At 40.0% G+C, this 12,350-nt stretch overlaps 1 protein-coding gene across 1 annotated transcript in view; it reads left to right on the forward strand.

Annotated features, from left to right (window-relative positions):
* Nucleotides 1-12,350, forward strand: part of FER1L6 (fer-1 like family member 6) — a 61,412-nt gene that overhangs the window by 14,015 nt on the left and 35,047 nt on the right. The window contains exons 8-14 of the mRNA XM_066316822.1: nt 323-479; nt 1,544-1,730; nt 3,295-3,487; nt 4,489-4,835; nt 6,718-6,826; nt 8,600-8,780; nt 11,303-11,423. Of these exons, the coding sequence (XP_066172919.1) occupies nt 323-479; nt 1,544-1,730; nt 3,295-3,487; nt 4,489-4,835; nt 6,718-6,826; nt 8,600-8,780; nt 11,303-11,423 (1,295 nt within the window). The remainder of the gene's footprint in view (nt 1-322; nt 480-1,543; nt 1,731-3,294; nt 3,488-4,488; nt 4,836-6,717; nt 6,827-8,599; nt 8,781-11,302; nt 11,424-12,350) is intronic.

The raw sequence follows: 12,350 nt of genomic DNA on the forward strand, positions 1-12,350 counted from the left end.
GGTGGCCTTTCCTCATAAAGACTCAGCCTTAGTTCAGTTGCTGAAATCTCACTCAGGCTTCCACTGGTCTTTAGTCATTGATCTCAGTAAACACTGATGAAGATGAGCTTGTTTCTGACAAGCTCTGGATCAATCCTTCTCTTGTCTTTCTGATCACAAAATATTTTGGACCCTCTAGAAGTGTCTGGTAAACAAGTACATTTCAGCACAATCCTCCTGACAGCACAAATATTGTTTGATGTACCTTTTCTGGAAGTGAAGAGGAAAGTACTGGCATGTTTGTAATCCTCTATTTGAGTGTTTAAGCTTGTCTTTCTTACAGGTCATCAGTTTTGTGACAAGTGGGCACTTCTCACAGACCCTGCTGACATCAGGACAGGAGCCAAGGGGTACCTGAAGTGTGACCTCAGTGTGACTGGGAAAGGTGATGCAATACAAGCTACACAGAAAACAGCTGATGCTGAGGAACAGATTGAAAAGTACTGCAATAGTTTGGTTTTGTTTTGGTTTTTTAACTGCTTTCTTCCTTACTAGGTGCCTCAGTAAGTCTGTGCCCTCATTTCTGTCCTTTCCTTGTTAATTTGGGGTTAATAGCAGGATAACACTGTACACCTGGCTGTTCTCACATGATCAAAGAGAGTTTCTACAATCCTCTCATCTAAATTGAAGGGCACATTAGGGTCACTTCTCTGAAGCTGATAGAATTGACCAAGTCCTGTTGGCTAAGTTCCAAATTACCCCTGACAGAACGTTCATTGATCTGAAGCTAATTAATGATTTCTTAAAGCAGTGAAGCAAGAAAAAAAAATATGAGGAAAGCCTATTCTTTCTTCACTCTCAGATGCGAGTGTATATTTCTATATCCTTAGATGAACTCAAGCATATTATAATTCTCCTTGTAAAATACAGACATTTGAGGTTGTAAATATGCTACTAGCATACTTTACATTTTCCTGAAGCCTTGTTTCTGGTTGGTACTGATGTCCTGGATCAAGTCTGTGGAAAGTCACCAGCTGATAGAGCACAGGGTCTATGGGGAAAGGTTGTGGGTGTTGGTTTTTGAGCCTAAAGGGGAGCGCCCAAAAGGGCATCATACATGAAGAGGGTAAAGAAAGGCTCTTTTCAGATGAGTATCTCATTTCAATAGAAGGATGGAGGATGCTTTGGAAGCAAGTAAGAACAATGAAATGTCAAAACAGATTTTTTTACCATGGAGATGGTCAAATGAAACAGGGGTCCAAAGAGAGCTGGAAATCTCTGTCCTTGAAGATATTCAGAATTTACTGAACAAGGTCCTGAGAACCTTATCTGACTGGACCTGATTCTATATCACATAGAAAATGTGAGCAATATTGCTGAGTAATACCATATCATTTTCTTGTGGAAATTTTTTTTTTTTTGGTTCAAATTAAAAAGCAAATTCATACACCTTTTTATGTCTTCTCAGGTGCATGCTAAACCAAGATCAAAATGCTTTTGGAAAAATATCACTTCACTGTCCAAGTTTACAATTTTAAGAAAACAGCTTCTCTTTTCCTTTCAGGAATCTCTTGATTCCCAAAGGCTTTCCATCTGAAAGACCATGGGCCAGATTTTATGTGAGAATTTACAAAGCAGAAGGACTCCCGAAGATGAACTCTAGCATCATGGCCAATGTCACCAAAGCATTCATAGGCGACAGTAAGGACCTTGTGGATCCCTATGTGGTGGTCATGTTTGCAGGTCAAATGGTAATTGGGATCCTCTTGATCACAAAAGTAGGCCTTCTTTCCTATTAGCTGTGCTACAGGCAGGTGATTATGCTGATGTTGTTTAACTTATAGTTACAAAACTTAGGTAAACATGTATCTTGGTCATCAGAAAATGTTCAGTTCTTAAATTAAGCATAAATAAAGTCATGGAGACAATGCCAGCAGATCCAATGTCAGGCTCACAGCAGTAGTTTAGAGGCAGGCAGCAGGAGGGGAAAGAGGATTCTGTAGCACTGTTACTAAAACATCGAGTTACAAGACAGTGATTTACTCAGCAGGGTATTAGGTAAGTGCTATGTTCTGGTCTCCCTTGAGTGAAATAAGGAAGCAGGGCTGAAATCAGTGAATGTGGTTCAATCAGGGTTTTAGGGCTGTGTATTGATTTCTGAATTACTCTGCTGAAATTCAGGACTGTCTCAGCTTTCCCATGTAGAGTACACATTTTAGCAGACTGGCAGTCTGCTGGCTTCATTGCTCCTAGAGCAACTTCAGCATCATACATGATATGGCAGATTATTGCTTAGAGAGGCTTCTGACTCTGGTGGAAAAGGAGTGTAAAGGAGGTCCAGGGCCTGGCTCCCCTGGGGTACACCATGAAACACAGTGTCAGGGAGCCTGTCTTGATTATTGGTGTAAATATAGAAAGGATCAAAATGAAAGCTATTTTAAGCCAGCAATGCTTTCTGTGTGCAAGGAAGCCTTAGGGTCAGCTCCAGTTAGTCCTTTTTAAATGTTTCAGGCATGAGAATGAGGCTCTTGATGCTGATTGCATGTTTTGTCATGAGTCCAAATTGCAAAGTACTACTGTGGGTTAAAACAGGCAAACACATGCAGCACCTTCAGGCTCAATAGAGGGCTGAAGAAGACAAGAATGGGTCACTGATGTGAGTTTGCACACTGGTGTGCAAAACATGGTTTTATATAGAGAGTTGGTGGGTTTTCTGACTCAGTTCTTTCCACTTAAAGAGAAAGTGTAAGACTTGCCAGAGCCAGTGACTGTACGGACTGTGATAGAGTCCTGCCATCTCCTTAGGTTTGGAGGACCTACCCCTCTTGCACACAGGCATATACCCAGAACATGAACCACAATAATCATATTTTATGCTACATAAATTGCCTCATTTAAGGTAATCCCATTGGTACCCATAGCCTGGCATCTGTAATGAATTTAGTCTTTATTGAGAAAAACCGCCCTGCATCACCACCAGATATTTCAAAAGTCATTTGAAGATGTGCAGTTTGTAGCAGAAAGGCCAACGTCTGGCTTTACATGTACATTTTGTGGGTAAGGGTCATGAAGATTAGATTTTATTCCGGGCTCTGCTGTGTGTACATGAGAATTCTTTAGCCATAGTGCGGTCTTTAATTAGATATGGAGGGCAAAATGAACAAGATAATAGAAAAGCCAAAGTGTTTTTGAGATAGGATATTTGTTCTATAAAATGTCCAGAGAGATGCTGCTGAGTGCAATTTTTGCCATACTCATTGCCATTCTCCAGAGTTTGACCCCTCTGGAATTAAATTCGCTGGACTTTCATTTCAGGGCCGCACAACAGTGCAAAAGAACTGTGCAGATCCAGTGTGGCACGAGCAGATTATCTTCAAAGAAATGTTCCCTCCACTCTGTCGAAGAGTCAAAATCCAGGTCTGGGATGAAGGCAGCATGAATGACGTGGCCTTAGCCACCCACTTCATTGATTTGAAGAAAATATCAAATGAACAAGATGGTGACAAAGGTAAAAGGGAAAATGTTTGTTCCAGTGTATACCCTTGCTTGGGATCTTGGCACTGACTAATCCTAATTTAGGGATGTCAAGTGTTGGTTTTGAGACATCTTCTATTGCTTATTTTCACATTATATTACATTGTGCATGGAGGGTCTCACACTGTTGTTCTTGTTAAAAGGCTGCTGCATAACTTGGTACCATCTTTGTGAGTGTGGCAAAGTCTACTCTAATCTATTGAGGATGACAGATGTAAGTTTATAGCTCATGTGAGTTTCTGTTAAGCAATGAAGCCACAAACTGAAAATTACTAAAAATCAAAGGCAGAGTGGGCTTGTGGTTTTGATCTACCCACTGGAAGAAAAGGGTTTAGGTAAGGCTCAGCTGGGTGCTCTCAGAGCCCCAGGGAGACACCATGGACTAGTGTGTTATCCTCTGTTTGAGGAGAGGCTCAGTATCTGGAGTCTTTTCAATAATGTTGAATCTACTTGCATAGCCTTGCTTATGTTGTGTGACCTTCAAGTGGAACATGGTCAGTTACCACTGCTCAGTGTAGGCACAGTAACTCCTTAAACCTGCCAATTCAAATGTATATCTCAGTCCTTAATCAGAAAATAAAAGAAAATTGCGTATAAATTGAGTGACGCAGACGTGGAAACAGTTTGACCTAAAGGAGAAAGCCTCCATTCTCACCTGTCATGTCCCAGTCTTTAGTCTGCAGCAGCAAGCTCTTTTTTCAAGAGATGCAATAGACCTCCTGCCCATCATGTGTGGTACCATCGTCTTCAGAGAAAGAGCTCCAACCCAGCACAGTTGGTTGGGTATTGGCAGAGGCTTATTGGTGTCTAAGATTGCCCTGCAAAGCAGTGTTCTGTGTGAAGTGATTCCCCACTGCCCAGAAATGGGTCCAGGTTTGGCTTTTGGGGCATTAGAGGCAAGATTTGTTGGAGCAGACAGTGAAGACACCATGCTAACACCTAACAGAAAAGCTACAAAAGGTGCTTTATCTCCAGGGTTTCTGCCTACCTTTGGGCCTGCCTGGATCAATCTCTACGGCTCACCCAGGAACCACAGCCTCATTGACGACCACCAGGAGCTTAATGAAGGTTTTGGAGAAGGGGTCTCCTTCAGGGGTCGTCTTTTCCTTGAGATTGCCGTGGAGATACTTTCAGGAGGAGCCCGTGAGTCCAAGTTTTCAAGCATTATCAAGGATATCAAATCAGCTAAAGCTAAAGACTTCAAAGCACTCAAAGGAAAAGACAAAACTGACAAAGCGGGAGAGGACAGGAAATCAGCTTCTCCTTCAGACAAGATGAACTCAACTGAAGTGGAAGTTGAGCCATTTGATGTACCTTTAGAGGTCAGTATGATATTGAAAGATTGGTTGTCATGTGTCTCTAAACCTCCAAGAATGGCACTGGTGTGTGTATTTGGGTTCAGGCCATATAACACTGTTTTTTGTGCTCCCTACAGTTGCTCCGTGCTTTCGCAGTCTTGGGACCTCCCCACAATAATACAGCACAAATGGAGCATTAATGTGTACCTGTAACTCAAAAACCTCTCAAGTAGGATTTGGTGCTCATAAATCTTAGTCTCCTGTCATATTATCCCTTTTGCATTAGCTGCATCCCACTAGAAACTTACCTGACATAATATGTAATAGACAGAGAACCAGTGTGGACAGCTGGGAATTATAAAGCCTGACTTCCTACATTCATTCAAGAAAATCCCTAGTTGTTATTGAAGTCAAAAGAGAATGATGGACGTAGAATCTGTGCAAATGCAGAGACAGATACAGCCTAGCCTGATTTAGTCTCTTCCTTTAATACTGCACTGCCAATGTGGTGTTAGTGTTAGGCTGATAATCCCTTTAGAAGAAGAGATGAAAATTATGTGCTCAGTTTCAACCAGTGTTAACTGATGTTGTTTGCCCAATTACACCTGTTGTATAGGATTACATCTCTGTGTGTTAGCAGAGAACTGGCATGGGTAATTGCAAGCCATTTTTGTGAACTTGTGCTCTGCTGTCACTTTATTTACTCATATAGTTGTAAATTACCTCTGTCTCTCAGTTCTTCTCTGAAGACTAATAGAGGTGACATTCAAAGACATTTATCTCCATATGAATTTTCCTTTATATGCAAGAAATCCATTATTACGAGTAGCTCAGACACTATGGTCTTGGGCCTGGCTAAATACCCGAGGTAGAGAAAAAACCCTATTGTAACACCCACCAACGAACATTAATAGTAATAATATGGATTTATTTCTGGCTGCTGTTTCTCAGTTTCAAATAGAGAATGAATAAAAGGCAACAGCATGTTACATTGATGCTTGGTATTCTTTTGGTTTTGACATTCAGCAACTATTTCGTGCTACAGTAGACAGTAATTGTATTACAACCCTCTGAAAGGAAAAGCAGGAACTGGAGACATTACCAATAATGCAAAAAATGTCTCATAGATCCTCTGAGACAACAGAGGGAAATTATCCATCCCCACAGCACTTATTGACCTATTCCAACAGCAATAAGATATTAAAATTTGGTTTTTTTTATAATGGGAGATAGACGTATATGTCATAGTGTCTGAGCCTTGGCTTTATTAGATACCCTTTTCTCTGGGTATACTTTGAAAAAGCTAAAGTTACTCTGGAGCTGCAATCTGTTTGAGCTGTCGATTTTGATATATGATGTTGTTAATCCTTTCACTGAAGACCTATCATCTTTTACTGTGTACAGTAGAGGATTTTCAAAATGAAGAGATCATGGGCTGTGTCAAAAACTGTTTCTGCTTTGCAGAAGTCAGGGAAACAAATATTAATATATGGCTGATGTTTTTATTCATTTCCTCACTCACACTGCAGAGCTAGTGCTGATCTTTCCTAATGGGCCTCAGTTTGCAGCTGTTGTGAAATGAGAGGAGTTTGGATGAGGAAGATTGTGACAGTTGGGGTGTAAATTTGAGAAGGACTCAAACCATAAAGTGTATCTCCTTTGAGCTTAGTCTTGGCTTGGTGTTAATATGTGTTTTGTTAATGACCCAAGAAGATCAGAAGTGTTAGCTGACCCTCCTTGACTGAGAGTCCATGCCAGGCACAAGCAGATGCTGAGTCTCCAACAGGTGTAAACAGAGCCTAGCAGAGCCTTAAAACTCAACAAAAGACCATTGCACTTTTCCTTTGTGCTGTAAAAAATAGTGGAAAAAATAAATGCCAGTGTTTTCCTCCTTCTTCTCCAATAGATCTATGAAGAGAAATTTGAGGAATTCCTTCTCTTTGGGACATTTTTTGAAGCCACAATGATTGATAGGAAGTTTGGAGACAAGCCAATAACCTTTGAGGTTTCTGTTGGTAAGTGTATTAAGGTCTTACCCAAAGGAGAGAGGGAGCCTCAAGAGCAAGGGAATGATAGGTGTTACTGACTGGGGTGGCTCAGGAATCAGCTTCAGAGTAGAGCTTACATTTGAGTTAAACCCTGATTATAATTTTTCTGGATAACAGTCAAGCTGGGCATATTGATGCCTTTCTTAATCCCCAAATGCCCTGTATTAATACAAATACTCTCCCCTAATATATATACAGCAACTCAGCCAGTATTTACCTTCTTAAGCACTTGGGAGCTCAAGCTCAGATAATTTACTTCAGGCAGAGCTCATTCTATGATGTCCATTGCAATCCCAGTCCCTGGCTGGGAGGGAGCCCTTTGTGGGGTTGATCCTTATCCATTGTCTTGGCCAACCCCATTGAGTAACCTGTGGGCCTGTGAGTGTGGCAGGGGGGGTGATGTACAGCCAAGACTCAAGCTGCAGGCACCACCTTGTTCTAACATCCTCCTGGTAGGTCCTTTCCTCTTCCAGGGGAAAGCAGGACCATACTGCATTAGCTCCTCATTGTGAAGCTAAATTATCACTGGAAGCAGACTAAAGAGAAAATGAAGACATTTTCCTGAACATTGAGTGCATATTTTCAAAGCAGACAAACTTTGTCCTAAGAGAGAAGCTTGAATTGGTTTCATTTCCCTTGCAGGGATTTGGTTATCTCTGTACCAGACCCACCAAGGGTCCAGGTGCACAGTAGCACCTTGGCACTTCCAGTCTTTGTGCTCGTGTCCATGACTGTGCTCAGCTGTAAGGCTTTGTGTGCAGGGAGAGATGCTGTTAAAAATGGGAATCAATGAGTGATACTGTTTCCTGCTGAAACTTAGCAGGAAGCTGAACTGAGGATGACAAGAAACGAATTTAAATAGTTGGACAAGAAATTATAGTGATTCTTGTCAGAATTAATACTAAAGATTAATCTAACTCTGAATTCTGGACCTGAACATCTATTAGCCACCTGTGTAGCTGAAATTTGGACCCAAACTTGGCAAGTTGTCATTATTTACACAAAAGGCTGAACAAAAAATCGAGATCAGGATGTCATATGGGGTGATTCAGCACATTCTTCTCCTGCAGGGCATATTTTCTGTCTGTCTCTTTTAAAATCTGTAATTATCAGTCTGATGGATGTACCTCTTTCCCAGTGCTAATAATTGCCCTTTAAGGCAAAATCCTTTTAGGGAAGATGATTGTATCATTAGCAGAGTTGTCTGGCATTAGGCTTGAAGCTGGGGCCTCAAAGTGTTGTTATTACTAACTCTGCAACCCTAAAAGGAAGAATTTATTTGTCTTAAAAGAGTTTATAATTTCTGAGATCAAACTTTGAAATTATTATCTATATGTTGTGAAGAAGACATACATTTTCTGTGTGAATCAATCCCATATCAGGGCTCCTGAGTACAGAGATATCAACAGTATCAGCAATATTGTTTTGGTTTCTGAATTTCTTTAGTAAAAGCTGAAGGTCCTGGGGACCAGCAGTCAGAGGATCACACCACCAAGTGATGTGATATGCTAGGTATAGGTCATATGAGAGAGGTAAGGAAGCACTGTTTTAGAACCTGACATTCCAGGGAAAAACATAACCTATCACAACTTTTATATGCTCTGGTATGGTTAAAACAGCTAAATGAACAGGAGGGGACAAAGACTTTCCACTGGTATGACTGGCCATTTTCTTCTTTTAAAACCTCATTCATGTTTACCACCTCCAAGTTAGACATCTCCTGTAACCCTGGCTCTCTAGGTAACTTTGGAACTGCTACTGATGGGGTGTCAGTAGGAGCTGGAGGGAAAAAGAAGACACATAATGGAGAATCAGAAGAAAGCCTTCTGCATGAGGGGGAAGATGACATTTCCCATGACCTTGGAATACCCCTGATATCTACCACACCCCCTGAGAAGCCACTGATCACAGGTGGGAATAGGTGAGCATCTGTGTTTCGAAACCTCATCATGTAGGACTCTGGCACTTATTTTATAATCCTGTGGGACTCACTGATGAACCTGGCAGCACTAAAGAGTTTGTGAAAAATGGAGGCTTTCAAGTCTTCAACATCTTTCACAATGGTAAATTTTCTTGTCTTCACTGAAATGAATAGGCCCTGAGCTATTTTATATGCATCTAATCTTAGCCTCATGGGCTCTTGAACCCTTTCTGAAAGTGTTGTGGCTTACACCAGCTGTACATTGGAAAGCTATGGCAAAATGCAACTTCTTCCATCCTTGGTTTAGGGTCCCACACTGTGATCACAAGTAACACCAGCCAGTGTCCAGCTCCAGAAGCACAGTGTGAAATATTGAAATCTGGTGAAGGAAAAGTCACCTTCCCAGAACACTTTCTAGAGCTAATAATTATAGATACAGACTTAAATAGTGAGTAGTAACAGAGGTAGGAGGAAACTGTCATTAAGAAAAGAAATGGAGCAATGGATGAAAACATGCAGAACAGTTCTTCTAAATAACCTTGCTCATAAACAGAATTGTAAAGGTTTAATTAATTTGAAAGAATGATAATAAAAAGAAATATTTTCTTTGTTGTTTTAGTAGGTAGAACAATCCCCGATATTGGTGACTGCCAAGATTGAATGGTACTTCTTTCTTTAGAAGGCCAAGGCCAAGCATTCTACAGATATAAGGACCAGGAGGAAAATATCAGCCTGGATCTGTTTGGTTTCTGGATGTCTCTAAATTTAAAAAACACTTTCACTCTTTTCTGCAATCAATGTCTCACTTAGATCAAATAAGAGCTAGTGAAAGAAAACAAGAATGAAAATATCATGGTAAAAAAACCCTGGTTTTGCAGCAAGTAAAAAAAGAGAGGGGAAAAAACTCAGTGCTTGATGGGAAGACAGTTGCCTTTCCTTGTTAACAGAACTGCAACTTTGGGTACAAGCAGAAGTTATCTTCCCTGAGAGAAGCTGGGATTTTTTAGTTTTCCCTTAACAACAGTTTAGATTTAAAGAAACATTGTAAAAGACTGAATCACTCTTCAAATCAGATATTTGCTTCTTGGCTTGGTCCAGTATTAATAAACTTTTCTCTCAGGAAAGATCTCTTTTCCTCAAATTTATGTAAAATGCTACATCATTTATTCCCTCCTGTGCTATTTAAAACAGTCTGGTCAGCCACAGACACCAATTAATGAATTTTTCAGTCTTCTCATAATGGCATCTTGGTGGCCTCATGACTGGATATTTTTAGTATTAATAAGTACTTAATGGGATATCCAGTAGTTTAGATAAACTGCATTTCTGATTCATAAATGAACCATGGAAAACAAAAAGAAGGGCATATTTTGGAGATTAAAACCACTAAAGGAACTGGCAGAGCAATAAGACTTCTAAAGCAGACACCATGAAACTGCCAGAAATTTTCCACATTTATGTCAAAAACTTAAACTAAGGATGAGCTAAAACTAAAAAAGCGATTTCTGAAAAAGTGAGAATAATAGACATGAATTTTCAGTTTTTCATTTGAATTTTTTCATGGCTATGTACTCTTCTTAGTAAATCCAGTGAAAAGGTTCTTAAGCTCTATGAATTTCAGGTTAAGTTGTTCAGACCCTGGGAGATGGTTGAATTGATTTTCTCTTTTCTGAAAGCACCAAAATTAATGACACCCAAGGCCTGTGTAGCTCTGCTGTGCACCAAATTCAATGGGTAATCATCACCTTGTAGGTTATTGAGGAGAAAGTAAATGGAAAATTCTCTCTATTTTGATATCATATACGGCAGTAAAATGAAATTAGAGAGAAGATATTAAGCTTTAGAAAGATGAAAAATGGAAATGGAAAAAATTCAGACATAAACCTCTTAGGGATGTGTGAAAGTTTGGAGTTACTGATATGACACTCAAGAGAAAATAGTGATTTGGTTTCCACGGTCTTGGCTTGGTGATCGAACACCTGTGGCCAGTTCTATCTGAAATCACTGAGCCTGTCTGAGGCCATTAGAACCATGGACAGAAGAATATAAAGTGGTTTGCAAATGTTCATACACATTAAAAAGGTCTCCACTGCCCCACCATTAGTATAGAAAATGGCTCTCCCATGGCAGTGTGTGGAACCATGGCTTTTGAGGATATGATGAGATATTAATCTTTGTTTCTTTTTCCCTTGTAGTTTCCCACCATTAATAGTATTTCAGAGCTTCTCTGCGTGCCTTTTTTTTTTTTTTTTTTTTTTTTTTTTTTTTTTTTTTTTTTCACCCTGGAAAGCACTGAAATTAGATCTATTGACTTCAAATCTTTTCTCTTCAGGGATCTCATGGGTAGCAAAAGCGATGTTTGTGTTTGCTCTTCCCAGGATTTCTTTGTTAGGCTATGAAAGCACATCCTGTTTTGTCTGTAGTTTGTGTGCTCTGAGAGCACCAAACAACTATTCTTTGCTCTGCTTCTCCTTGAACTGTTCTGTCTCCTCCATGATCTGCTCCCTACCTTGTTTTCACAGGAACTACCAGTACCTGCCATATGATGAGAGGAAGCCCTGTATCTGTGTAAAGAGCTGCTGGGGCAACCAGACCTTTCGGCTGTACTCTTCCAACACTCTTGAGAGAATGGCAGATCACCTGGTGAGTGGCAGCCATCCTCCCATGTATTCAGCAAAGCATAGCAGTGAGAGGCCACGCTTCCCAAATCAGACCTCTGTAATTCCCCCCAGCTGCATTCCTTGTTGTTCATTTTGTGAGAAAGTAGTTTGTATATACTCTTTCCTTTTTCTTTCCCCCTAATTGCTTTGAACTATTAGAGCTGCTCAAATATTCCCAACCACAACTATTTTTTTGGCAGTAGGTCTGCCTTCTTTCCTCAGCAACCTCTGTAAAAACCTTCAAACAATTAAATTATGAGATAAAGAGTAATTTTGTCTCCTATGGCTCTTCCTCTAATATCTTCTTGCCATTCATTTATGCTGGGCACTCCTTAAAGGACAATATTTGCTCTTAGTTTTCCTAAAACATTGACAGAGACAGAATGGCATATCATCTCATGGGCAGTCATTCTGATGTCCTAGTCACAGTGTTTTCCCATAATGATGGGTTTTTTACCTTTGTTTAAAGTTGACTTCAACAGTCTCAAGAAAGCAGGTTTTTTTGTTTGTTTTTTTTTAGTGACTTCTAATGTTGAACATTTTAATGTGGGGCACTCAGATTAAGAGTCTGCTTCATCCCTTATTTATTCACATATATCTCGTGATATACAGTGCAACAATATATACGCAACAACACTGAAGTCATATTTATGCAAGGTTATATCAGGAGAAGAGAGTGACTTATATCCAAATATTTTGAACTTGGGTATTTGACTATTAAATATCTGAATATACATATGTGGGGAGATAATGTTTGTCAGTGCACCCAAACACCCACAGGCCTTGCTGAAAATCCAGATATTTATTTTAGTTTTTAAGAAAAGACTCCATTCCTCATGGATAACAGTAGGTTTTGTGATGGACCTTTCATATGGATCCTAGTGACCACTGAAGTTTAAGATGTTAACTC

The sequence above is a fragment of the Sylvia atricapilla genome, chromosome 1 (genome assembly GCF_009819655.1).
Source record: "Sylvia atricapilla isolate bSylAtr1 chromosome 1, bSylAtr1.pri, whole genome shotgun sequence".
Lineage (NCBI taxonomy): Eukaryota > Metazoa > Chordata > Aves > Passeriformes > Sylviidae > Sylvia > Sylvia atricapilla.